The sequence below is a fragment of the Rhipicephalus microplus genome, chromosome 10 (genome assembly GCF_043290135.1).
Source record: "Rhipicephalus microplus isolate Deutch F79 chromosome 10, USDA_Rmic, whole genome shotgun sequence".
NCBI classification, from domain to species: Eukaryota; Metazoa; Arthropoda; class Arachnida; order Ixodida; family Ixodidae; genus Rhipicephalus; species Rhipicephalus microplus.
The window spans coordinates 23,078,284-23,104,405 of NC_134709.1; the positions used below are offsets into that span (position 1 = coordinate 23,078,284).

At 49.4% G+C, this 26,122-nt stretch overlaps 1 protein-coding gene across 6 annotated transcripts in view; it reads right to left on the bottom strand.

Moving 5' to 3' along the window:
- The window catches only part of LOC119180546 (kelch-like ECH-associated protein 1), a 49,501-nt gene extending 23,379 nt beyond the window's left edge, over positions 1-26,122 (bottom strand). Inside the window, exons 1-5 of one of the 6 annotated variants that reach the window (XM_075875209.1) lie at positions 25,877-26,122; positions 12,145-12,525; positions 10,813-11,011; positions 2,707-2,856; positions 889-1,191 (exon numbers count right to left, since the gene is read on the bottom strand). In XM_075875209.1, coding sequence (XP_075731324.1) covers positions 889-1,191; positions 2,707-2,856; positions 10,813-11,011; positions 12,145-12,515 — 1,023 coding nt within the window. In that variant the 5' untranslated portion in view covers positions 12,516-12,525; positions 25,877-26,122. The remainder of the gene's footprint in view (positions 1-888; positions 1,192-2,706; positions 2,857-10,812; positions 11,012-12,144; positions 12,526-25,876) is intronic. The other 5 variants (XM_037431641.2, XM_075875210.1, XM_075875211.1 and 2 more) reach the window with 5 other exon arrangements.

Consider the following 26,122-nt stretch of genomic DNA (forward strand, 5'->3'; position numbering starts at 1 on the left):
TGTCGGGTGCCATAACCATTAAACCACAGTGGCGGGTGGCCTCCGTGATTCTTACGCTACGTTGTGCATATGGGGCCTTCGAGCCTGCCACCCGAAGTGAACGAGAAGTCGCTTCGCATAGTCTTCTCAATCAAATGTGCTAGCGTTCTGTATGCGCCAGGACCGATTGCAGAAGCCGCGAAGGCGCACTGCGACCGCTATGTACTGATCATGATGGGACGATTTTGCCATTTTTGAAATTTGCTGCGATATCGTATGGATTTCCTGTTCCGTTTCGTCAAATACGATAGAGCAAAATTACCTGAAAAGGGTAAAACAAAATCCTACATGGAAGCATCGTCCCAGTTTGACTCTGTTACCTCAGACGTAGGAGGGAAGTGGCGGCGAGGTTTTTTGTATTAGCCCCGTGCTCGGAAACGCTCCTCGACTTGAGCTTTCCACCGCGTTCTCAATGCAGCGCAAACGAGTTTCGAGCGCACTGTCTTTAGTCGGTGCCAAGGCAGCACAAACGCGCGCTGCTTTGGGAATGGGCAGTGCCAGGACGCCACGTATCCCGAAGAGGTGGGAGCATGGATACGCTCCCAAGACTCAACTGCACAACGAAGGGCCATCCAGCGGCTTGAGGAGGCCCTGGCAAAGCAGACGAGAAAGGGAACCGACGCCCCGGACAACGGGAGCGGAGAAGCCCGAGTATCCAACGCCTAGCCAGAGCACAACGTCCTCAAGATCTAGGGCCTGGGACTATAGGACTATTAGCCATAGTGTTTAGATAGGGAATACCCGCGCCCTGCGCGGCCGGTGACTTCCCGCACGCCGGATGCGCGAAAAATGTTGTTTCTCTCTCTCTTGACGCGGTACACACGCCATGTCAAGTCAAGGAGCACTCACCCGCACCACGTCCGCGAGGTAGTCGGCGCAGCCGGGCGTGTCCCTCAGGAGGGCGCAGTGGGCCAGCTGACGTCGCAGGAAACTCGGAGCGAGCCGGTGGCAGCGCACCGCCTTCTTCAGGGCGCGCTCGAGGTCTCCGGCGCGCCGGCGCTCGTCGTGGCGCACCCAGCGCACCAGGGCCTCGTACACTTCGACCTCGCTGCTCACGTTGAGACCGTCCCTGCGCAGCAGCTCGAACAGCCGGCAACGCGGCAGGGAGAGGAACTCGTCCAGTCTACACACCTGCGTACGTGGTGGGCCACGCTAAGAACCGCGCCGGCCGGCAAGCTTCACGAAACGCGAAAAGTGATCGCCATCGTCTAGTAACACATAAGAATTCTCATCATGTGCTGAAGGCACCATATCACGTCACTATAACGCCTCGCCGCGGTGGTCTAGTGGCTAAGGGCCGTTCCAAGCGTTTCCCGCAGCGTCGCCAATTGGCTTATTTGTCCCCCGCTTGCGTGCGGTAGGGGTCGCGGCACGTGCATTGCGGCTGTGCAGGTAGCGCGTGTAAAGGCCCTAAGGTACTCGTCTGCTGAACCGCATATCGCGGGTTCGAATCCCGGCCGTGGCGGCTGCATTTCCAATGAAGGCGGAAATGCCCGCGTGCTCAGATTTGGGTGCACGTTAAAGATCCCCAGGTGGTCGAAATTTCCGGAGCCCTGCACTACGGCGTCTTTCATAATCAATCATATGGTGGCTTTGGAACGTTAAACCCCACATGTCAATTAAATCAATGTCACTATAACACCAAAAATGCGCAAAATTTGTGACGTCACTTCGACGGTGCGGTGACGTCGCATGAAGTGATGTCGCATGCTGACGCCATCGCATGACGTCGTTGCTTTGTCAAAGGTAAACTGATTTCGGAGGCACTGAATGCAAGGGGCACGTGAAATTCAGACAGCTTTCGTAGGGAAGAGAGGTGACAGCGATACAATTCACTAAGATGAAGAGACCAAGGTGACTATTGCCTTTGGTTCATCTTAGGCGAACACGGAAGGGACAGTGTGATTTTTTGAACGGATGCGATTGAGCTACGACATCGGGCATTCGCAGTGGAGATTTGTCGCCGCCCTTCCGAAGAAATTGCGCGAAAGTGAACTTCAAGACGGTAGTGGTGGCCAGAGTAAAGAATTCGCGCCAAAATTTAAGCGAGGCATTTCGCATCGAGGGAGCTGCCAGGGATTGAAGGTAACGCTTTGCTTCCCCCCACAAGGCGTGCCTTTTTTCCTTTAAACTTTTCATTGAAAGAGTTCTGTTTCTTGGGCGAGGTTGAAATTCATACTTTGAAGGGGAGCGCTAGTACACACGGACTACCAATCAATGTACTTCTACGCTACATATAGCGAAGCCTTGCTAGTACCGCAAAGCCAGCCAAACCTACCGGAACGACTTGGCAGGCTCTGAGCTTTGGCCAGGTTGGCCACACGTTCAGATTTATTTTCCAACTATATGCACCACTAGCGCAATCTGTCCACATTATTTTTTCGATGTTATACCCACGCTGTAAGACAAATAATAATTTAGGCGTAAACACTTCGCCAGACGGCGCGTCCATATAATGTTCGCCTCTTTCATCCTCTCTGCCCCCATGTCGCAGCGCCCCCGACGCAACTGCGGCCGATGCATGTACTAGAGCCGAACATTATCTGCACGCGCACTCCGTCGCGCCGGGCGGAGAGTGTCTACATTTAAATTATTTTTCTTACACCGTGGTTATACCGAATGACGTAGTATCTGCGCGCACGTGTTACTGTAACGTGGGGTACCCACCATTGAGAAGTGTTGCTCGGCGAAGCGCTCGGCGCGGTCTTGCAGTTCGCGTATGTGGTGCTGCTGGCAGAACTCTGCGATGCCGATGCAGTTGGAAGGGTCCAGCTGGCGCTCGAGGAATCTGCAGCAGGCGTTTGTTATGCGTTGCACCTAAAAACGGTGCCGCTCGGAGAATCACTTCCACTGTCCCCACCACGCGGGAAAGAGAGAGAACATGTACATCAATGCGTTCGGCCACAACGACAGCCATGCACTGCGACAACAGTTGAACGATTTCGCTTGTTTGTAGCCTGGATACTATGTCAAATTTACTCACTCAAGAGGATTGGCCAAGATAATATAGTAACATATGGATAGTAACGGCACTATTGCTTACCAACAAAGATAATGTAAACATTATTACAGAAGTAATTGACAAGGAAAAAACAAAATAAGAAAGTAAATGAGTTGCTTTACAAGAACGATAATTTCATGTTTGCAGCCGACGAGACAGCTATGTTTACCTGCCCCGATTATTTTGGGATGGATGCGTTACATTTCGTATATTTTTAAAAAAATTGCCCCACGAGTATTTTTCGACTATTTATTAAAAGACCTGTAAACAATCCCAAGGCTCAAAAATTGTTATATAGAGAAATATGCGCACTATTGCTTTGTGATCGCGCTGCCGCAAGAATTTTGCGAATACGTGTCATATTAATTAAGGTAAAGGGGTTAGAACATCGGTTTCAGCTGGTTTCAAATTTTCGCGCGGCCTCACCACCCTTCTCACTCGCAGGGAGGGGAAGGCGTTGCAGTCGTCGTAACTGGTTTAGACCAATCGACGGGCTGCGTGCTACGTCAAGTCGCCGATCGGCGGCTTTGCGTCACGGCGCGTAAAAGGAGGATTGGTCAGGCGTAGGAGAGGAGTGCGGCGGGAATCTCTTTTCGAAATGCGAGCTCTGTGCGGTGTTCAACACTGTAATATTCGGAAAACATAATTGCCGTGATCTACTCTACAAACTGCTGAGCTTCTTTGGGGACTGTAAAAAAAAAAAAAAAACTGGAGCCGGTTGACTGGCCCTCTAAAGTGAACGTTATGTTGGAATACGTTTAGTGGCTTCAATGAAATTACACACAGCATCGAATACGTCCCTGGGGCAATGTCCCAAAACGGAGGCACCGGAATTTAGAAGAGTTCTGTGGTTAAACCTAATTTAAATCTAGCTTCTAGTTACTTCAATCTCATGGTTCGGCTCCGTGGTTATTACCTGCCCTAAGTAGACAGTCTTTTGCAACTTGAAGTGCACTATTACCTATCTCGAAGCGCTGCTCTCTTCTGAGGTTGAAGTTACTAGAAAAATCAGAATGGGGTGGAGCACATTTGACAAGCACTCTCAAATCATGACAGGTAGATTGCCACTATCCCTCAATAGGAAGGTATATAACAGCTGCATATTGCCGGTACTTAGCTATGGAGCAGAAACCTGGAGACTTACGAAGAGGGTTCAGCTTAAATTGAGGACGACGCAGCGAGCGATGGAAAGAAAAGTGATAGGTGTAATCTTAAGAGACAAGAAGGAAGCAGGGTGGATTAGGGAACAAAAGGGGGTTAAGGATATCATAGTTGAAATCGAGAAAAGGAGATGGACATGGGCCGGGCATGTAGTGCGTAGACAGGATCTTCGCTGGTCATTAAGGGTAACTAACTGGATTCCTGGAGAAGGCAAGCTGGTTTGGGGGAGACAGAAGATTAGGTGGGTGGATGAGATGTAAGAAGTTTGCGGGTATAAACTGGCAGCAGCAAGCACAGGACCGGGTTGACTGGCGGAACATGGGAGAGGCCTTTGTCCTGCAGTGGACGTAGTCAGGCTGATGATGCTGATGATGATTATGGTGATGATTAAATCTAGCTTCGCAAACGGAATAGCTAGCAGTCTTTTCCCAATTAATGAATAATTACGACACGATACAAAATAATGTTAAATAGTTTCTGAATCGTCGCGGAACGGAAAGAAGGGAGACATCGCCAGACCAGTTCGGTTTGTATGACTCTCCTTCGCTATAGAAATAAAGGTTGCATTCGATGCATGTTACTCTCGCCCAATAATCACCTATCTCGAGTGCGTAGAGGCGTGTGCGCAAGCCTGCATTGATGATAGTTTTTGACGATAGCCATGATTGGTATTGCCATGATACTAAAAGATTCCCGAATATATGCGTACTGTTGTGTCGAATGTCGGGAAGCGGAAAAAAAATGGAGCCGGAACCGACGTCTTTGCGTTAATGAGAACATCACTGGATTGATATAGAATGACGACTTTGTTTCTGCCGTCAGTGCAGATAGCGTATACACTTGTATACAAGCGTATACACTTGTATACGCTTGTACCGTAATTTCACATAAAGTAACCGAAGTTACTCATCGCTTAGGTAATCCAATCATCTATTCATAATGTAGCCAATATCAATAGTCACTTAACAATCTTAAAACACTACTTAACCGCCATAAATGAAGGCTGCCAGTTAATAAGTAGATACGGCTATTCAGAAAATCCGTCGTACGCCACTCATTCTTAACAGCGTTGGGCTGTGCTGTGATATTCCCTCACATTTCAAATCAAGAGGGACAATGTAGCGCTACAAGATTGAAGTAAACAAAAGAAAGTATCCTCCCAATACGCGATCCCCAATTCACTGCGCGCGATATATTCACGCGATTTTCCTATTTCAATTTTGTTCTGTTTACGCCCACAAAAAAAAACTGTTGGGAATGCGCGGTGCAGGCCGTGCCTCATTGTTCGAGAAACTTCACGATTGTAGTAAGTCGCTTTGTTATACGATTGCACGAAAGACACGAACAGTCACGCCGTCAGGGTTAATCCAGAGTTTGGGCGACCACCAGGGCTAACCCCCGTATTCTAGAACGTCCTTTCACTCAACGCTTCACCTTCACTTGAGAAAGCCGATGGAAGCGCCCTCTCTATAGGCACGGCAAGTCACTGCATATCAGCGATTATGTGGTGCGATTATCGAGCAGCGCAGCGTCATTTTCAGCCGAGCAGCGGCGCAGTGCTCAACTCTGTCAAGTGAAGGGTGAAAGTCGAGACGAGGAGCGCTTGTGAATACGGGGGTGTCACATAACGAGCGCTAAAAATGGGCGCGCCGCCAAATTCTTGCGATAACGCGCGGGAGAGACGCCGCGAGGTCAAAAGAAAAAAAATTGCCCGCAGCTTCCCTCGGGGGAACACTGAGGAGGATGCGGACCATATAACTGGTTAACGGGGTGTTAAAGTGCGACTTACTTGGGTCGATGGCTAAGTTGGTTAACGTGGTTGTGAAATGGGGTGTTAAATTGCGACTTACTTGGGTCGATGGCTAAATTGGTTAACGTGGTTGTAGGAGGGGGTGTTAAATGAGTGAACACGTACACACGTATGCGAAAGGGCGGCGCTGGTCGAAGGGACGTCGATCATTGTGTTTGTGGATTCGTTGGAATTCATTTCACCGCGACCTTGGACGTCGACGCGCCGTACAAACCAACCGACGAGCGGCAACTGAGCGAGCGAGCGCCGACCTTGAGTATATATATAGCACGACACGACGGCTCATGCACTGTCAGCTGTTGAATGTTCTCGAAGCGCGACGCCACATGCGCGTCCACTGGAGAATCAGGAGAATTGTAGATGTCGAACGCGGTGTGTAGAGGAGGAAGGGTGCACAGATGGTGGAGGAGTGAAGCGCGCGCGGTGTGTAGAGGAGGAAGGGATGCACAGATGGTGGAAGAGTGGGCGACGGCGCGACGGCGCATGCGCGCGCGTCAGCTGTCGAATGTTCGAGAAGCGGTGCGGACGGCGCACTACAAGGCGCGAGTATAAGATGCTCCGCATCTAAAAAAGAAAACAAACATCCAAGGCTCCCCGGGCGCTCCCTCTCCTCTCGGAAGCGTGGCTTCGCCAACGAACCTCCTCACCCCACGTCGGCGGCCGAGCAAGCACTGGAAATTTCTTGAAGGAAAGGGGCGTGTTATGCCGGGTTGAGTCATCTGTCGGGGACGGCCCTCGTACAGTCTCGCGCCTTCCCCCAGCCTCCGCTGCGCATCGCGCCGACGAAATGACGAGAACCTTCTGGAACCTCGCGCGGAAGGTATTTAATCGAACAGCCGAGACGAGAGAGCAGGAGAAGACGGAAGTTAGCGCCAGAGCGCGTAGGGATTCCGCCGTGTAGTCGGCGAAGGTTTTGTCCGTGGAGACAAAGCAGGAGAAGAAGTGGATTTCCACCTGAGGGGTGAAGGCTCGAGCTACAGGCAAGAGCGTGTGTCTATCGCTATCGAGCGAAGACGCGTGGCAACAGCTGCGTGTGTGAAGCCGACGTGTTTCCGGCGAAGAAGTTGGAAGCTTGGAGAGAAGCCAACTGCAGACGCGAGGTTTCCTGGAAGAGAAACTTCAGGGGCAGCGGAACGACAACAACGCTGGACTTTGAGTGAGTGATTCTCGGAAGAGTATCATCCAGACTCTTGTTCCAAGAACTTTGGACTGAATAGGTTTCCTATCTCTTTAGTCTTTAAGTGTCTTGGTTGTTCAATGCATGCGACTGCATTGTAGTGCGTATTGTTGTCTGTGTCCGTTGTGTCGAGTGTGGCTGAGTGTACTGTGTAGTACGTTGTTTGATTGGTGACATTGTATGCAACTATTGTGAAGTGTGCATTCTTGTGTGTTGTTTTCGATCTGCCATTATTGAGAATATAATTTTGTTTGTTTATCAACTCTCGTCTCTGAATTGTTCTTTGGGCCACAGCCGGCGTCCGCTGGCGCGCCAAAAAGGACCACTTCTAAATTGTCCACGCTTTCGCGGTGCGGTTCGGGGGGCCGATAGTTCAGCCCTTGGAATTAGCCCGGCGATCGCCTCCCTAATTAACGGGACCTGTGTGACAGGGGGTAAGGCTGCAAAGTTCTATGCGTGATGTATATAAGACGACTTGTCCCATCGAGTATCATATGTTCGACGACCGACACTCTGGTCACCGATGTCAGTAGAAAGCGTGCATTTCTTGCTGTAGTTTGAGTTTTTTTTCCCCCCGGCTACGAGATTGGCCAAATGAAGGGTTTCAAACTGAACGCGTCGATTGTAGCCCTCGCCGACGTCACGACCCCGTGACATTATAGATCGCAGTGCAGGCAAAGACTGTCTCTATTAGAGATCACGTGATTTGTCGATGTGCATGCATGGGGCACGATTCTCGACGTGTCCGCCTAGGGGCCTCCGCTGATTGGCTGGAGCTCGGCGAGCAGGCAGCGACGCGCCCCGTTTTCTGTCCTTCTTACGCAAAGTCATTTAAACGTTACAAAGATTTCCCAAATCTCGACACAAGCGAGTTGCCACGCACTTCGGAATCGGAATGAGTCCGAAATCGTTCCACATTTTCGTGACCCCCCGGGATAGACTGGGAACGGAATCGCGTCCTTTTCCGAAAATAGAGCTAATTTTCGTCGACGGGCTGACTTTCAAACTTCGGACATTAGTAAATGAGACCCTGGAATTTGGCAATAAAGCAGTAATTTAAAAAAAGGCTTGGCTGATTACGAGCGTGGTACAGTTATAAGCAACGCACCTACTATAAATATGTCGTTATATGGACCGTGTGCCAAAGTTTTCCCTTATTCTTCGTGCTTTTTTTTAAGGGCCACTCACCAGACTCTCAAAATACAAAAAGAAAAAACGAATACTCTCAATATTTATTTTCCTTCTTGCGCACTTCTGTGACGAAAACAATATAGTTCCCGTGGCGTCTGTAGCGTACATGCTCTTGATTGGTCCATATACGCGAAATATCAAACGTGACATGTCTCCTGCATTCATTTGCCAGGCAGCCGCCCATCCTTTCTTCCTTGTCTGACGTGAATATCGTGCACGATCAACCGATAACACTTCTTTTGGTGTGCTTACAACTGCGCAAGCGGCGCCAACGGCGGGTATCCTGACAGGCCCTAGCCAACGACACCTAGATAATTCCTGGCCTGCTCACTGTATCGGCTGTGGGCTCTGACGTCACTCCGTTTAAGTTGCCGTGTTTTGCTATCACAGACGTGCCTTGCTCTCGTCGCTCGACGGACACGCAGTGACGAACGCTGTCGTGGCGTGCTGGAGTGCTTGTTGGCGACTGAGAAGAAAGACCGTGCTTTCCCGCGCCCGAGAACTGCAGCGTCCATACGTGATGCGCTTTGTGCGCTGGATATTAAGTGTGAATACACTTTATAAGCGACCCCAAACCATCCACCGCCGTCGGCGGCGTCCGCAGTCTTCTCTCTATCATTAAAAGAAAGAGGACTTGGCGGGCCGCAGCGCGACGCTCTACCGAATAAGCCACGGACGCGACGCTGATACCGGTGTCAGTAACGCGCCTTATACCCCCTCCCCCTTCGCTCGCTCCTCCGCTCTCCTCGCTCGCTGCAGCTGCGCGCGCACCCCTCTCTCTCGCGCGCCCGCCTTCTCTCTCAGTCTCCCGTCGAGAGCGGGTCGTGAGGGGGAGTAAAGTTAAAATCCGTTGGCATTCGCCAGTTTGTTAAAGTAAACTCCCCCGTGTGATCCAATTGCGATTCCCAGGAACCATTACACCATAAAGGCACCATAGTGTGATTAATAAATATAATAGTGCGAATTAATAAATACCCCTCATAGCATCACCCCGTGTATTCGCACTTAACCATGTTCACCCTCGGGGAAATGCTTGGGAGTTTTTTTCGCAATGTGTACAACTTCAAATCCGGACAGTTGGACAATGCTGCGTGGCTAATTTTCGCGGCAAACGGACCAAAGTTGCGAGTGTTCTCGTTTCCGTATAAGGACAACCGAAGAAAGAAACGGTATAGCGTTTTGTTCGTCGAGCCGCTGGCGTCGACATCCGTTTTCTTCGTGACCCGAAGGTACGTGTGCCCGTACTTCGTATTTTGAAGTCGTTCTATAGTATATCACCATCTCCACCGTGTTCCGTTCTTGCACTAAAGTAAGTGTTTCGTGTGTGTTTCTGACTTGTAAACGTAAGCCCTGGGCACGGCCCTGGCATTAAAGTAATAAACGCGCGTGGCAGTACATTTTCAGAACAGGCGTTTTCCCTTCAGCGTTGGTAAACATTTTGTTATTGGTGATTTGCACCGTGGACTTGTTGCGTTACCTTCATTTACTTGGTTCAGAAAAAAAAAAGGAAGGGATGCTTTTGCATTGCTTAGTGTATCAGTTTTGTGCATAGTGTTTTCTTGCCGGCGTTCCAACCAGGTTATTGCGGTATTATAATTTTGCGCCACTCTCGCCAGCACCTTCGCTTAATAGGTTTCCTTGAAATTGAGATATCTGTAGACACTTACGGTAAATCACTTTTTTAGTTTTTTTGGTGTGTAAGTTCTAGTTTAAGCTAGAATATTTAAGAACCACTACCAAATATAGCGATCCAACTAGCGGCATTGATGTAGAAGTGCCCACGCGGGCTAAACGGTTTAATCGAGACCCAGTACTAACATTTTTTTCCAGGCTCAAAGTAGTATGAGCGACTACGCACCAGTGCGAGTCGCCACTTCATTTCGTCACTTCGTTTAACCATCAAATCTTAACCTTATAAATCCACCGCGTCTATACGATTGCGCACAGTCTTTCTTACTTTTTCGTGAAAGAAATGGCTCACTCATAAATTCTCAAACGCTTTTAAGCGTAATACATATTTTAAACAAGCGCCTTTTCTGACGCAAGGGGCAGAATAAAGCTTTTAAGGATGTGAAACTGGCTGCGAAAGTTTTATCTTTTAACGGGAGATAATGGTGGCAATAGATCCACAGCCTCCCATAGGTGCATTCGCTCGGCCCAAACGAGTGACGTCACGGCGGCAATGAGCAGGCTTGAAAGTATTCTTCTAGGTGGCATTGCTCTAGCGGTTAGTGCTGACATTGTTTACGCGCTTTTAAGAACTAAGGGGGCGAGGAGGATGCGTCACGTGTGCGAAGGGTAGCGAAGGACAGGAGAAAAAAACGCCTCCCCGTCTTTGAACGCGTGGTAATGAGTGGCCCTTTAAGAATATACTGTCGTCTCCAATTTTCTTATGAAAGAAAAAAGCGTGACGTAACATTAAGGCCTTTATACCTGTAGCATGTTGGCGGCGAGCAGTAGCTGGCAGACGTTCTTCTCGTCCACTTCGATGCGACCGGTGTACGCGAAGCGCACGATGAGTTCCATGGCTCGCAGGCCGACGCCCTTGATGGAGACCCTGTGCGCCTGCGACTCGCGCAGGTTGCTCGTGAACATGGCCCTGAAGTACGGGATGCCGGCCGCCAGCACCACTCTGCGCATGCCCAGGAGCGGATCCAGATGGAGGGAAAACTCATCTCGTGTACGAGACACTTTCACAAGAGAGATAAAAGAACTCCATCCTGGACTCTGGCATGACAGTACAAAGAATATCTACCGCAACTCATGCAGATGAAATTATGACTTGAACATGCGCGTGAAACAAAGACAAGGAACCGACGAGGATCAGCGCTGATTGACAACTGAAATGTATTATCGGGAACATAGAACACATGATCACCATTCATTCAATCTCGCATGATGGCAGGCATGGAAGGAACCCGAGAGATGCAAAAAGGCATAGCAATGAAACCATAAATGCAAAAACAAATCTCAAGCAATCCCCTGTGCTCTTGCATACTTCAAAGCTCCTTGGACACCGCCCATTCAAGCCTTCTGTCAAAAGATGTTTTCTATATGGATGCAACGGTAGTGCCAGAAAACACTGCCTGTAGCGTGTAGAAATAGCAGCCCTCGGGGCTTTTTTTTTTTTTTTGAAAGAGTTGGGGGTGGGAAGTCACGCATATTTATTACTGCCCAAAGGGCCTTATGGTGACGCCCAGTGAGACTTCGCTGAAAGGTGCGCAGGAAGGAGATGCTTGAGCGCGTTCAAGTGTTTTGCGAACTATAAAGCCCTGCAGCGAACGTCTATAGTATTATTCTTGGTATTCCTGGCGGCCGATGTGCGCGGTACCGAAGCGGCAAATATAGGAGCTGCTCCAAAGGAGTAACGATTATCTTTGCTCGATCGGCTTACTTGTGGCGGTCAGTCGTACTCGTGTGTAAAGCACAAAATGCAACGGAGAGCAGTGCCCGAAAAATCTTATTAGTCTAGTTATACGCTTCCGCATATGCTGTGGGAGTGCCCGGCACAGTACAGACACTAACACCACGACCCTTTCGTCGAAGCTCCATGAGGATCTGCGGAGCCTTGACGACCAAACCTGGGCGACCCAGCACGACCGTGAGGCGGCGTCCAGGAAGGCCTTCGACGTCCCCTCATGGAAGGCCCATAGGCCCAGCCACCTAAACCTGCTGGCTTCTCATAATATAGTTTATTCCTTCTCCTCCTCCTAGTTATACGGTACGTCTGAACGCGTTTTATGAGTGTACACACGTTACGCATACCTGTGTGCCTGGACGACGCCTTCGCCGGACGCGTCGATCTCGACGTCGCATAGCGTCCGCTCTCTCCACAGGGACTCGAGCGACGTCAGGACCTCGCGGGGGTACGATGACGACCGCCGCTGCTCGGTCAGGTCTTCCCAGTCGCCGTCGCCGGACGACCACAATGGCTGCGGCGAGGACCTCGGTGAGGAAGCGTCTTGGTCGTCGTCCGCACGTCGCGCCCCCACCCGGAAACACCGGCTGCCCGGTCTGCGCCTCCGCGCGGACCACGGTCGGCACACCCGGCACACCAGACCACGTCCTTCACTTTCTTGACAGTCCGGCCGCGCGCCAGATGACTCCGACGGTTGGTGTCCGTCCATTGCGAGCATGCAGCACGATCTGCACCAGGAGTGTATGGTGAAGCTATTGACAGCTAGCAATAATGGTTACTGATCATGCGTTGGCATGTTCATTTTTTCATACGTGCAACCTCAACCACAGAGCAGACAAAGCATAAGCGCGTAGCAGTCGTCCATAGACTTCAAATAGGGTGTATGAATGGATGGATAGGAAACTATTATTAGTCATAAGGCGCACTACTCAACGCGCTGCGGGCTGCTCCTACCTTGGGACAGTCAGGCCAACTCCGACTGCCGCATCGTGGGCCCTCTGGACTTGGACGTGTGAATCGGTGTGTGACATGCGGTGCATGACTTTGTGCTGCGCTTTATTGACTTGCTCCTTGTTACGGCAGTTGAAATACTGCAGCGAGTCACGTCACATTGTTTTACCTGATTCAGGTGTAGCGACGTAGGCAACTGTGGGAAGAGCAATAGCGCGCTTGCGTGGCGAGCCGGTGGCGGCCTTTTTTTGGGTGGCATAAGCGTCGCGTCAACCGCATGTTTTTGGAGTGTCTTTAGCCATTTTTAAGGAAATCACCGAGAATAATTATTCGTTATTAGTTTTAGTTACATTATTTCAAATCGTTCATTTTAACTTGGTTTCGAGCTTTGATGGCCTTTCAGGCCTGTGTCGACCGTCTTGTTTTGAACGTAATCACACCACATGAAATCTACGGATGGGTGACAAGATGCGTGGGCCCCTAAGCTGCATGCTATACTCAGTAAACAAACAAACAAACACAAACAAACAAAACTGTTTAAGCCGCGCAAAGCTGGAGACAACGAAACTGGACGAATATTGAGGACAAATCTGCCCGCTCATGTTGTTTCTATAAGGCCTTAACTGGGTGACTCAGGTTGTTTCTTCGTTGCTTGTAGGTTTTTTTTTCTAGGTTTTCGCTAGATTAGGGTATATACGTTGTTTCTGCGTTCATTTTCGTAGTAGGGAGATTCGCGTTAAACCGCAGACGGTCAAACACAGAAGGATGTCCAAATTCCAGGCAGAAATTCGCACGGAAACCAAGCTTTCGACCTACGAGCACGTGGCCGTTGGCATATAGGCCTTCCATCGCTTCGGGCTCTTCTCGTAGCCGTCATCGCTTGTGCTTCTCTCTAGTATCCTCTCGTTGGGCGTACTAGGGGTCTTCGTAGCCGTCATTGCTTTTGCCTTTCTCTAGTATCCTTTCGTTCGTCGTACTCGGGCTCTTCGGGTCGCCGACATCGCTCCGCTGCCATATGTTGGGCTAACTACGGCATTCCTCATTTTTAGTGGGCCAGTGGCTAGTGGTGGGAATTAGCCAATGTTTTTGACACTCACCCCTTTATCATGATAATAGCTTTCCTGAAAGACACGCGCACAAATTACGGCTAACTTAGCTTCGCCAATGAAACGACCTTTTCTCGCGACCCACTTACACATCAACGCGAACCGACCGCAAGTGCCAAGTTGCGAGACGAACCTTTTCTTCGATTACTTTCTGCCAATGACGTCTCAGTGAAACCGCCTACCCGCCTCCGTCAACGCCACGCAGAACTAATACATTAAGATTAATGTTTTCAAAGTATCTATCATAGCAATGCATGAGGACTGTCACACACTTTGGGTGAGGTCCCGCCGATCAAACATCGACGTGCGGCAGACTCGCAGGCTTCCACTTTACGCTTCGGCCTGCGACGCCTGAAAGGCCTCGAAGGGGTACATCTCAAATTTATTAGCAGGTTGGTCGACACGTGCGGAACCCGGTTGCACGTTTGGTGAGGTATGGGCCTGACCGACGCACTCGCAGAGCAGACACGGAGATTTGCTTAAAGACAAGCAAGCGTTTAATTAAAACAAGGGCAATGGCCAGGAGATTACAAAAATAATAGAGAGGAAAAAACATTAATACGCGATGAAAAGAACAACAAAGCAAACTATGCTAGCCCTAAAATAACACTACAAGTGGTACAAACAAGACAAATACGTGCAGTGTTAATAAAATAAGAACATGATGAATTTGAAGAAGATACAGAGAAAAATTTACAAAAAGATCATGGTCGCGCTTCCGAATTTTTGCGAGTGACGCAGTGCACACAACTAGAATTAATAGCTAGTTAAAATAATATAACAGTTTAAAAAAAAGCACAATAAAAAGTACCATACGGACCAGGCCAGCTTTTGGTACACGTAGGGGAGTTGACGGGGGTGTCGCTGAAGATCTCTCCAGCTTAGTAGACGACGAGGGTGTCCGGTATTGCATCCGTCTCGATACGTGGCGGGGGTCACTCCATGCTCGCCGCCTACGCGAGACTCGCGACAACGACGACCGCACTTCTTGCTGGCTGCACGTCAACTGCTGAATCGGGTTTCAAAGCAGTCAAAACTCTTTCGGGACGTCCCGTCCCCTCTCGAAGTCATTTCTTTTTCCTCGAACACATGTCCCTCCTTTCGGTACAGGTGTAGGGAAGACGCGGCGGGGCCGCTGCTGCGTCGTTAGTCGCCGTATGTCCTCTTCCCAATACAAAAGTACCCTTCCTTGGACGAAGGGGCGCGCGGGCGAAACGAAAATTGCACTCGTTTGTGACATAGCCTCCTCAAGAATATTGCTGCGTGCACGTTAAAGAACCCCAGGTGGTCAAAATTTCCGGAGCCCTCCACTACGGCGTCTCTCATAATCAAATAGTGGTTTTGAGACGTTAATCCCCACAAATCAATCAATCAAGAATATTGCTGCGTAATATTCAAGGAAATCATGAATGTCCACTGTCCGAGAGCTTTCGGTGTTTCGGTCGTCTACCAATGCGCTTTATTTTTTTTTTCGCACGCCATTTCACAGACGTGGACGACACCGCACAGAATCCAAGACGCCCCGCACTTCACTGCCACGCCATGACGAAAGTAGTATCTCACGCACTAGGCCATGGCCACACATACGAAAAGAAAATGACGAAAATAGTTTTCAAAGCTAAGGCACGTAAGCATCTTTTGGTGCCACATATTCAAACATACACGCTATAAGCGGTATAGAAAAGTAACTCATTGGCACGCAGCTTTCGAAGATGAATGAGAAAAGAATCGGCATGATCGCCTGTGCGCAGTTCCTGAACTTGATGCACGCTAAAGCGCCTCATTTCAAAATTATAATAGAAAAGAAAGCCTTGAATAACATAGCGCCACGTTCATCACACATGCGCACCGCGATACACTTCGATTGTACGACCAACCAGTCTCTTAAAAACAAAAAGCCCAAGTAATTAAAAATAACAATATCCCTATAACAAAGCTTCCCTAACTGAACGGGTGATAAGTTGAAACAACAGAACATCGTCTACAAACACACAGACGACACAAGAAAGCCAATGAATTGACTAAGCTATTGGTCTCCCCATTTATGGACCGCTCCAAAATCGAAAAACACTAATCAATATTGTTTAAAAAAAATAAGTCATTTGCCTTAAACGTTGACGTTTCGATGAACGCAACTTCTATCCGCGCTCGAGGTGGTTGTGCTCTTGCGAGAGCCGTTCGAAGCATTGATTGATTGATTTGTGGGATTTAACGTCCCAAAACCACCATATGATTATGAGAGACGCCGTAGTGGAGGGCTCCTGAAATTTTGACCACCTGGGGTTCTTTAACGTGCGCCCAAATCTGAGTACACGGGCCTACAACATTCCCCCCTCCATCGGAAATGCAGCCGCCATAGCCGGGATTCGATCCCGCAACCTGCGGGTCAGCAGCCGAGCACCTTAGCCAGTAGACCACCGTGGCTTTTTTTTCTCTTTATTGCCACTAGACCACCGTGGCGGGGCGAGCTGTTCGAAGCAACCAGGGCAGACAACACAGTGGAGGGCCGCTACCCTGACGCCTGTTTCCCGCTAGTTTGCCCCGTGGTTACCAGCCATCGTCGACACATGTAGCGTTCTACGGAAACGGGTCTCCGAACCACGTCGCGTCGCTCGGCCGAAAGGCTTCGCTTCGCAATGCGACCCGCGCTTCGAGCAGGACAATGGAGCGAAGGGGGTGGGCTCTTCCGAGCTCCACGAACAAATGCCTGCCTCCTCTACCTGTCGGGCGGTTTTAAAGCGTGGGGACCCACTCTACTGGCGAATGCTACAAAAGAAGCTTTCGTTGCGTTGATTGCCGTTTGGCAATTCCTCGATTTTCCGGGTTGCTTTGCACCTTTCGTTTTCCTTCTGCTTTTGCGGCGTCTTTTTCTCTTTGCCCGTTGCCCCGTGATTGCTTTCGAGAAGTCCGCTTGCATCATTTGCAAAGGAGAAATTGTTTCGTCTGCCTCATCTGCCGTGCTGTCTATACAGCCGGTGTCTTTCTCTAACTTGCGGACACACTGACTTGCGGGTGACTTAGCTGAATGCTGAGCAATGCAAGCGTCTTCCGCAGGGCTGCGGCGCTGGCAAAGAACTACTTGCTCCAACATTGCCTAGCTCACAGTGTACGTCAGCACACGCCTCTGTCCGGCTGTCTGTACAGGGGTCCTCGTCTGCCGGGCCGGTTGTACTGTGAACACCACAGTAAGCTGCCATGGCGACGAACATACATGGTGACTGTGCCTAGTCTCAATTACGGATGGCTCTTCTGTATTGACAGGACCCGGCCGACACAGCCCCTCGTCGCCATTATTGCAACCTCCAGTGGCCTCTGTGGCCATCACGGCGCTTTCAGCAGCTAACACGCCTAGTTCTGACATGAACTGGCTGTTCGCACCCCACGTCCTATCTTGTCCGGCCCTCGGCGGTTTGGAGCCTACTGGCTCTTCGCACCATTCGTGCATAGCATCTACTGCCTCAAACTCGCGCCGCCTGCTTTGAATCTTTAGGCGCAATTTGTCAACGTACTCATGGTACGACTGTACCAACTTGTTCGGGGCACGGACGGTAGCGCTGTTGGAAATGCCAGAGCCTGAGCAGGGGTCCGACTGTGTAATGAGCGGTCCTAATTTCAAGCGCTCTGTCGCTTCCTGTATTGTCACTACCCCGCACCTCCACCAGATGTTATGGGGTCGTGACGTGGCCGAAGACAGGGGACTTCTTGTTGGGATTTAACTGTTTATTTGGGCGAACCTGTGCCCGGTAAACGGAAAGTCCAATTACAACTGTAGTCTTGCACAGATAGCAGTCTCGGACTGATAGCGGCGAACGGAGCGTCGGCCTTCGATCAACAACTGACAAGCGGCGAAGCGCGTCGGCATTTATACTCTTGCCGTCGAATGTTCTAGCTTTATCGCTGGCGGTGGCGTAGGTTCAATCTGTATCGTTCGCACAGTGGGCGTGATCTTATCGAAATACTACAGTCCGGAAGCTTCTCGAAAACTGCAGGCGCGGTTTGCGCTGAGAATCGTGTGGTGTTTTGGAACGATAACAAAAACTTGGGAAATGGAACGTGGCAGTATTCTGAGTCTGTACCGCTCTTTTTCTCGTTCTATCTCGAGTTGCATATTTTGCTCGTACCACTTTCGTTCAGCATCGCGCTCCTCTTTCTGTTTATTTCGTTCTCTTCATCGGCGAAATCAAGCAACTCTTTGCGTACATAACCAAAGGCTTTGCCCCCGTTCAATTAGCTTATCAAACTCCGTGTCGTCCGTTGCTATAAACGGTTGTCAACCAACAAAGCAATAACAGGACGACTACATACTGAACGCTCAGAGTTACGTCAGTCTCCCAGACATCACCACGTGGTCGGTCAGTTCTGTCGTGGACGCCAGATAATGCTGCGCATTTCGGGTGAGGCTCCGCCGATCCAACATCGACGTGCGGCAGACTCGCAGGCTTCCACTTTACGCTTCGGCCTGCGACGCCTGAAAGGCCTCGAAGTGGCACATCTCAAATTTATTTGAAGGTTGGTCGACCCGTGCGGGGTTGCATGAGTGGTGATGTATGGGCCTGACCGACGCACTCGTAGAGCAGACACGGAGATTTGCTTAAACACAAGCAAGCATTCAGTTAAAACAAGGGCAATGGCCAGGAGATTACAAAAATAATAGAGAGGAAAAACATTAATATGCGATGAAAATAACAACAAAGTAAGCTATGCTACCTCTAAAATAACACTACAAGAGGTACAAACAAAAATACAAATACGTGGAATGTCAATAAGGAGATACAGAGAAAATTTACAAAAAAAAACTATCATGGTCGCGCTTCTGATTTCTTAAGTGCGACGCGGTGCACACAACTACAATTAATTAAAAGCTGGTTATAATAAAATAAGTTTTAAAAAAGCACAATAAAAAGAAAGACTATCGTCTTTAAAAGTTCCATACGGATCAGGCCAGCTCTTGGTACACGTAGGGGAGACGACGAGGGTGTCCGGTATTGCATCCGTCTCGATACGTGGCGCGGGTCACTCCATGCTCGCCGCCTACGCGAGACTCGCGACAACGACGACCGCACTTCTTGCTGGCTGCACGTCAACTGCTGAATCCGATTTCAAAGCAGTCAAAACTCTTTCGGGAGATTCCGTCCCCTCCCCTCTCCTCTCGAAGTCATTTCTTTTTCCTGGAACACATGTCCCTCCTTTCGGTACAGGTGTAGGGAAGACGCGGCGGGGCCGCTGCTGCGTCGTTATGGCGTCTTCCCAACACAAAAGCATTCTTCCTTCGACGATGGGGCGCGTGGGCGAAACGAAAATTGCAGTCGTTTGTGCAGTAGAATGGAAAGTTGGGCTGTAGTTGGAGTGCTTGCATGACGGGCGCAGCGCTATACAGGCGAAGAGGGGGGGGGGGGGGGGATGTTTATGTTTAGAAGGAAAAGAAAAGAAAAAAATGAGCCTCGCAACTGTCTGCATCAGGGTGCGACACCTTAGCAGTAGCTCACAAGGGATGTGGGTGAAGAGGGGTTAAAAGGATATGAATAAAGGTGTAGAGAGAGAGAGAGAGAGAGAGATGAGATAAGCCAGAAAGCGACGACATATCGAGGGGATAGGAGAGAGAGGAAAGATCAGGCTAAGTGGTCGCGTCCCCATGTCATTCTCAATGACACGCGTGCCTGTTAACAATGGCTTAGACTCAGACGGTGGCGCCGGACCTGCCTCCCGCTAGACGCTTTTCCAAGTAAGCTTTCCCCTTCTAATCCCGAACGGGGGCGACCTTGACTGCTCCGTTTTTAAGCCGTAAATGCAGCGTGTAGGCGCCTGTCCCAGGCTGGAAAACACGATTTATCCCACATTCCATTAAAGTCAAAAGCCGAAGCTCTGTAATGGCCAGAGAAACAAACCCAAAGGTAGAAGAGTACAAAGAAAGACTTAAAAAAGAAGCAGAGGAGTTGGTTTTGCACAAATTTCCTGAGAAGATACTGGAGCTGGAAACCTTGCTCTCGCGACAATATTTCTACCTGGCTGCCTACATCTGGGCGCTCCTATGACCGTCTCCTTTACCCGATGCGCGGTAAAATGTTCATGGGACGGCATTAGTATATAATGAACACGACGAACAGGTAATTAAATGAATAGCATGATAGACTTCTCGCGTACGTCATGAAACCTTTTTCGTTAGTCACGTGGGCACATACCCGTATACCATGGCTCATGAAATGTGGGTATGAGGTGACAGACCGTTTACATCGGCCCATGAGGCCGGCGCTAACAGACGTTCAAAAATCTTTAAGCGACCGCGTTTCCAGCTTGCGAGTCGCAAAAAAAAAAAAAAAAAAATTGCGGTGCAGGCATCAGCAGCGTTGTCGGGGGGAAGGGAAATATCAGATGCGCGTGCGGAAAGATTGAATGAAAATCGTGACTAGAGCCCCAACTGATTGATTGATATGTGGGGTTTAACGTCCCAAATCCATTATATGATTGAGAGACGCCGTATATAGTGGAGGGCTCCGGGAATTTCGACCACCTGCAGGGTTCTTTAACGTGCACCCAAATCTGAGCACACGGGCCTACAACATTTCCGCCTCCATCGGAAATGTAGCCGCCGCAGCCGGGATTCGAACCCGCGCCCTGCGGGTCAGCAGCCTAGTACCTTAGCCACTAGACCACCGCGGCGGGGCACAGACCCCGATGGTCGCGTGTTCGATCCCAATCGCGATGATCGCATTTCGATGGAGGTGAAAGCTATACTCCTTTGTATGCTATGCGATGTTAGTGCACATAAAAAAAAAAAAACACTCCAGGTGGTCACAATTTCCGAAGCCCTCCATTACGACGTCCCTCATAACCATATAAGACATTTTCGAACGTATAACTCCTGATAACACTATAGAATGTATGTGATTATTATGTCAATGACGACTATTTCCTAAAAAAAAAAAAAAAAAAAAAAAACGGGCCCATGCAGTCGCACGGTCACGGATGTAGTGCGGAGGGAAGCCAAGGACGGTTTCGCGCGCGGGCACTCTGATATCAGTTGCGGCTATAAGCGCTGGCCCGGCTGATAAGGAGCGACAGCGTGACAGACAAGCCGCGTGGGATGCCGCTCTTATCGCCTCGCGGTTTGCAGCGATAAGTGACTCGGCGAATATTACTGCTCCGAGCCGCGCGCCTCTGGCCCAGGTCGCGCGCCTGTATACCTGTAAATACGCGCAGGCTTAAGGAAGGATCTTCGCTAATCCCGTGGATCGCGGCACGCGCACACTATCTCTAACAATAATAATATCCGAGGTTTATTTTTTTTATGTCACGGAACCACGATATGGTCGACGCCGTAGTGGAGGGCTCCGGAAATTTCGACCACCTGTTTGTTCTTTAGCGTGCGCTGAGATCACACAGTATACACAAGGTTCAACCATTTCGCCTCCTCTGAAATGCGACCGCGCGGCCGGCATCGAACCCGTGACCTTTGAGTCGGCAGCCGTTCACTTTGCCCCCGTATTCACAAACGCTCCTCGACTCGACTTTCACCCTTCACTTGACTTAGTTGAGCACTGCGCCACCACTCGGCTCAAAATGACCCTGCGCTACTCAAAAATCGCAGCAGATGATCGCAGATATGCAGTGACTTGCCGTGCCTAGAGAGGGCGCTTTTGTTGGCTTTCTCAAGTGAAGGTGAAGCGTTGAGTGAAGGGACGTTCTAGAATACGGGGGTTAGCCACTGATGCACCGGGACGGACACGTGCGAGACAGACAGGAAAGGGCACGTGAATTTTATTTAGTGTAATTGCATGAATTAAACTGAAAGGCGGAGGAGCAAAATAACTACGTCACGACTCGTGAGTGATAATAATGGTCTGCACGAAGGGTAGTGAAAGTCTCCGAGAAGCTCGTTTCTTTGTCAGTCAGAACCAAATGAATCCAATACAAACTTAGGCTGCTGGTAAAACATAGGAGACATTAATTGCAGTCCTTAATGTTAGTGTAGTAATAGTGATGTTATACGTTGATGCGAACTATAAAGTGTTAAAAAAATCGCCCTTTCACCACTGGCGGGATTCGAACGCACAACCTTCAAATACGCCTGCGATGCTCGTTCAGCCAAGATGAAAGGCGCCTTCACATCCATACAGTTGAGTGTTTTTATTTTTTCTGAGCGTGTAAGTCTTGGGAGTGTTATAGCTAACGCCGCACGTAAGCCGCGACGGCGAGTGTGAAACTATTCTGGCCAGAGGGCGTCACGTGTCACGTGTGTCACGTGACTCGAAGGTTCCGGGTTCGGATCTCGCAGACGAAAAATGTTGCGAAAAATGTTGCGTTTCAACTCGTGCTGCAGGGTAGCAAACCGCCCCGCCGCGGTGGTCTAGTGGCTAAGGTACTCGGCTACTGACCCGCAGGTCGCGGGTTTGAATCCCGGCTGCGGGGGCTGCATTTCCGATGGAGGCGGAAATGTTGTAGGCCCGTGTGCTCAGATTTGGGTGCACGTTAAAGAACCCCAGGTGGTCGAAATTTCCGGAGCCCTCCACTACGGCGTCTCTCATAATCATATGGTGGTTTTGGGACGTTAAACCCCACATATCAATCAATCAATCAATCAATCAATCAATCAATCAGGGTAGCAAACCGGATGTGCGTCTGGTTAATCTCCCTGCCTTTCCTTGCATCTTTATCTCTCTCTCTTCAACTCGTGCTATAATTACTACGCTGCAGTTATAACTCATGCTATAATTACTACGCCCCCTATGCCCCCCTTGCCTGACCTAAATGTGAAGTCATTGCGACAATATTTATTTACTGATCGTTAATGAAATCGTTTTGCTCTTAAGTGTGTTATGACCGGCATCAGTAGGCGCCATGCTGTCGCTGAGAAGCGTGGCCGGGCCGCGTTCCCACGCCTGGAACCCAGGTTTTCTTGGAACCAGCGTCGAGAGCTGACGGGGGAGCGGCGCTCTTTCAATCCTCAAACAAGTAGCCGTCTCGCCGAATGCCTATGCCCGCCAGGTATTGTCCCTGCTAGCCGGCGGATGAGACGTCATGTCGCCACAAAGCTGTAAGCCGTTCCAGAGGGGACAACAAAGACAGCGTATTCCTTTGAAGAAACGGCGACCGCCGCCACAAAGTGCCCTGCTAATTGAGCGGACAGATTGGCGGACCGTTTGATGTCTGCTGTCCGAAGCTTGGAACCCCTCGACCAGCGACATACACGACGAGCAAGAGACTCTCTGGCGCCACCTTTAAGTGCAGTGATCTTGACTCGAAATTGGCTGTTCACGTGCGCCGTGCATGCTCGTACCCCTCACCTGTTGTGTGTGTATGTGATTGGTGTTCCACTGAAGAAGGAGGAGCCCGACAGGGCTTATAACGGCGCCGCAGAGTGCAGGACGTCGCTCTGAACCAACTAAAGGTTTAACCACCACGCTCGTGGTTTGTGAACTCTTAACCTCATGCTGTAAATATTTGTAAATAGTGCCATAAACCTTGTTTGTTTTTCGTATCCCCATCTTGTAAGCGGTCGTTTCCTCAACCCGAAGCTACACCACGCTACCACAGCACCCCGGGATCACAACAAGTGACACAGTTGAAAAGCTAACGTGCAAAAACATTTCTTGACATATCCATGCTTATTACTGAATCGGTTGTCTGCATAAATATGTGAAAGTGATCTAGTTAGAGGTTCTTGCTAACACATTTGTAGAAAAATTGAACGTTTCATATAGACCGCTGTATCATTTCGATGGTCGATTGTTCCGCCGGGAAAGCGTTGAGAATCGCGAAACATTTGTAAATAAAGGAAAAGAGTGAAGGCTCAAGGTTATAACTCCAGAACTTCGCAAATAAATAAAATGAAAAAAAAAAGGCAGGAGGGAGAGGTCGCCAGTCTCTGTCACACTGCTCTGAATGTCGATTGTAAAAAAAAAAAAATTAACCAAATTTATGTAGCGACTTGTGTGCAAAACTCTTTCTAAATCAACATTCGCAAACATTGCCCCGCCACGCTGGTCTAGCGGCTAAGGTACTCGGCTGCTGACCTGCAGGTAGCGCGATCGAATCCCGGCTGCGCCGGATGCATTTTCGATGAAGGCGAAAATGCCGTAGGCCCGTGTGCTCAGATTTGGGTGCACGTTAACGAACCCCAGGTGGTCGAAATTACTGGAAACCTCCACTACGGCGTCTCTCATTATCATATGGTGATTTTGGGACGTTAAACCCCACATATCAATCAATGTAAATCAATCGAAAACGAACCAAACTTACGTAGTAACTTGTGTGCAAAACTATTTCTAGATCAACACTCGCGAACACTTTTCATGTAAACTGCAATATCATTTTTACGCGGGCTGTCTCAATTACGATGCACCGATATTTCTAGGAGGACGAGCTACGTTACGCATGTAGACCTTTTCAACGGGAAAGAAACCTCCTCTCTCGACTGTTTCACGGCAGTACAAACGCTTGCGTTTGCATTGACGTCATGGCTTTACGTCACAGCCTCGGCAATGCATTCTTGCGGAGTCGCGCATATTAAAACAACAGCCCAGAGGGGAGGGAACATGACCGCGCACACAAGGGAGCCTTTGTGGGCGAGGTTCATGCAACTTGATAGACATGGTTTCCACTGTAGTTGAGTTGTCGCCTGCCAGCTACCTTTTGGTGAATGTTTAACGCAGTTGCATACGTCTAAAACAAGCGTAAAGTCTACAAAGATGTTTCACCTCACTGGGCTCTCCAATTTCGCCGACCTGTGTATGTATGTGTATATAGAATTCGAAAGGCTTAAGATTACCAATCTAGCTCTGCGTCAGTGCTCTCATTATCAGTCACGAAGTGATTCATTTGTAGACATTTATTTCCTTAGACACTTCTAACTGCAGTATTTTCAGCCGCGTATCGTTTGTTCGCAAATTTTGCCGGCTGATAAAGACAACCCTCGAATTGTGAACAATGATAAGCGACTGTCACTTTTTTTTCTCTTCGATGTGGCTATCTTTCAACGAGTCTGTACCAGTGCGCCTCCGTTCCGGAGAGGCCTTTCTGTATCAGCTATATTTAAAGTGAGCACGTAGTCTGTATGCTGCTGAAAATCTGGAAACCTGGTATAGAACCTGGTGATGTATGTATAGAACCTGGTATATGTGAACCTGGTATAGGCATGACGCAGTTATATGCATCTGATACAAGCGTAAAATCTGCAAAGATGTTTCACCTTTAAATATGTTTCACCTTTAAACTCACTCGCGAGTCTACTTACTCGGACTCGGGTCGAGCTGTGAGTTCGAGTGAGCCATAAACGCGAAGTATATTTTATGAGTGAGTCTGTCACTGAGCTCCGCAAGTTTCGCCGACCTGTGTATGTGTATATGGAATTCGAAAGGCTTAAGAATTCGAAGCCTCGCGTTTGTCGACTATAAGCAATTTTTGTTCAATCGGCTGACGCCTGAGGTGTACGTAGATTACCACCGCAATGAACTCGACGTTCCTCTTCGCGTTACCGCTCGCATCATTTCCTGCCTCTCTTTCCCACGTGTTAGTGACGCGCCTACACTCGTTAGTGTATATATTGTGCAGTATAGATTTGGCGGTTTGTTTAACCGTAGTAGTCCGGGGGAATTACGAGGCTCGTTAGCTGCGTTTTTAATGTGTGTGCAGTGTGTTGTTATGCTTGCCTCTGTCACCAATTCCTGGTTAGGAGAAGCACGCCATTCGAAGCACATGGTCGTCTCCGTAAAGTGAACACCAACCTATTCCTTCGAACTTTCATAGAAGCCGATGTTTAATACACATGTCGGAAAATTATTAACGTGCTTGCCGACACCTCGATAACACGTCGTGTAGCGAAATTTTTTCTCGTGTAGTGTAATGAACTTTCTACTTTTGTCCGTCTGAGTATACCAAGAGGGTGGTCAGCTTGGAAATGGCCGATCCTGTACGTGAGAAAAACAATGATCATGGCGCAGATTCGTTTTTTTTTTTTGAATTTTCAGTTCAAGTCAAGAGGCTCGTCACGTTATTGCCCATAAAGAGTTACCGCGCGAAGACTTACCGTAATTCTTGGCGACTATCGAAAAATCCTCTGCTCCAGGCGTCGTTATGTTTCCAATCGTCCGGCGACACATTCGGAGGGCGAATCGACGCACGGCTTTGACGACGTCTCCCGATCGCGCAACCGTTGTCGTTTCCCGGGACTGCGGACTTTCCCCGTCGTCACTCGCTGCGACGTCGTCGGGAAGGGCCCCTTATCGTCGCGGGCAAGCAACGCCACTCCTCGCCGGTCCAGATAACGTCGCGC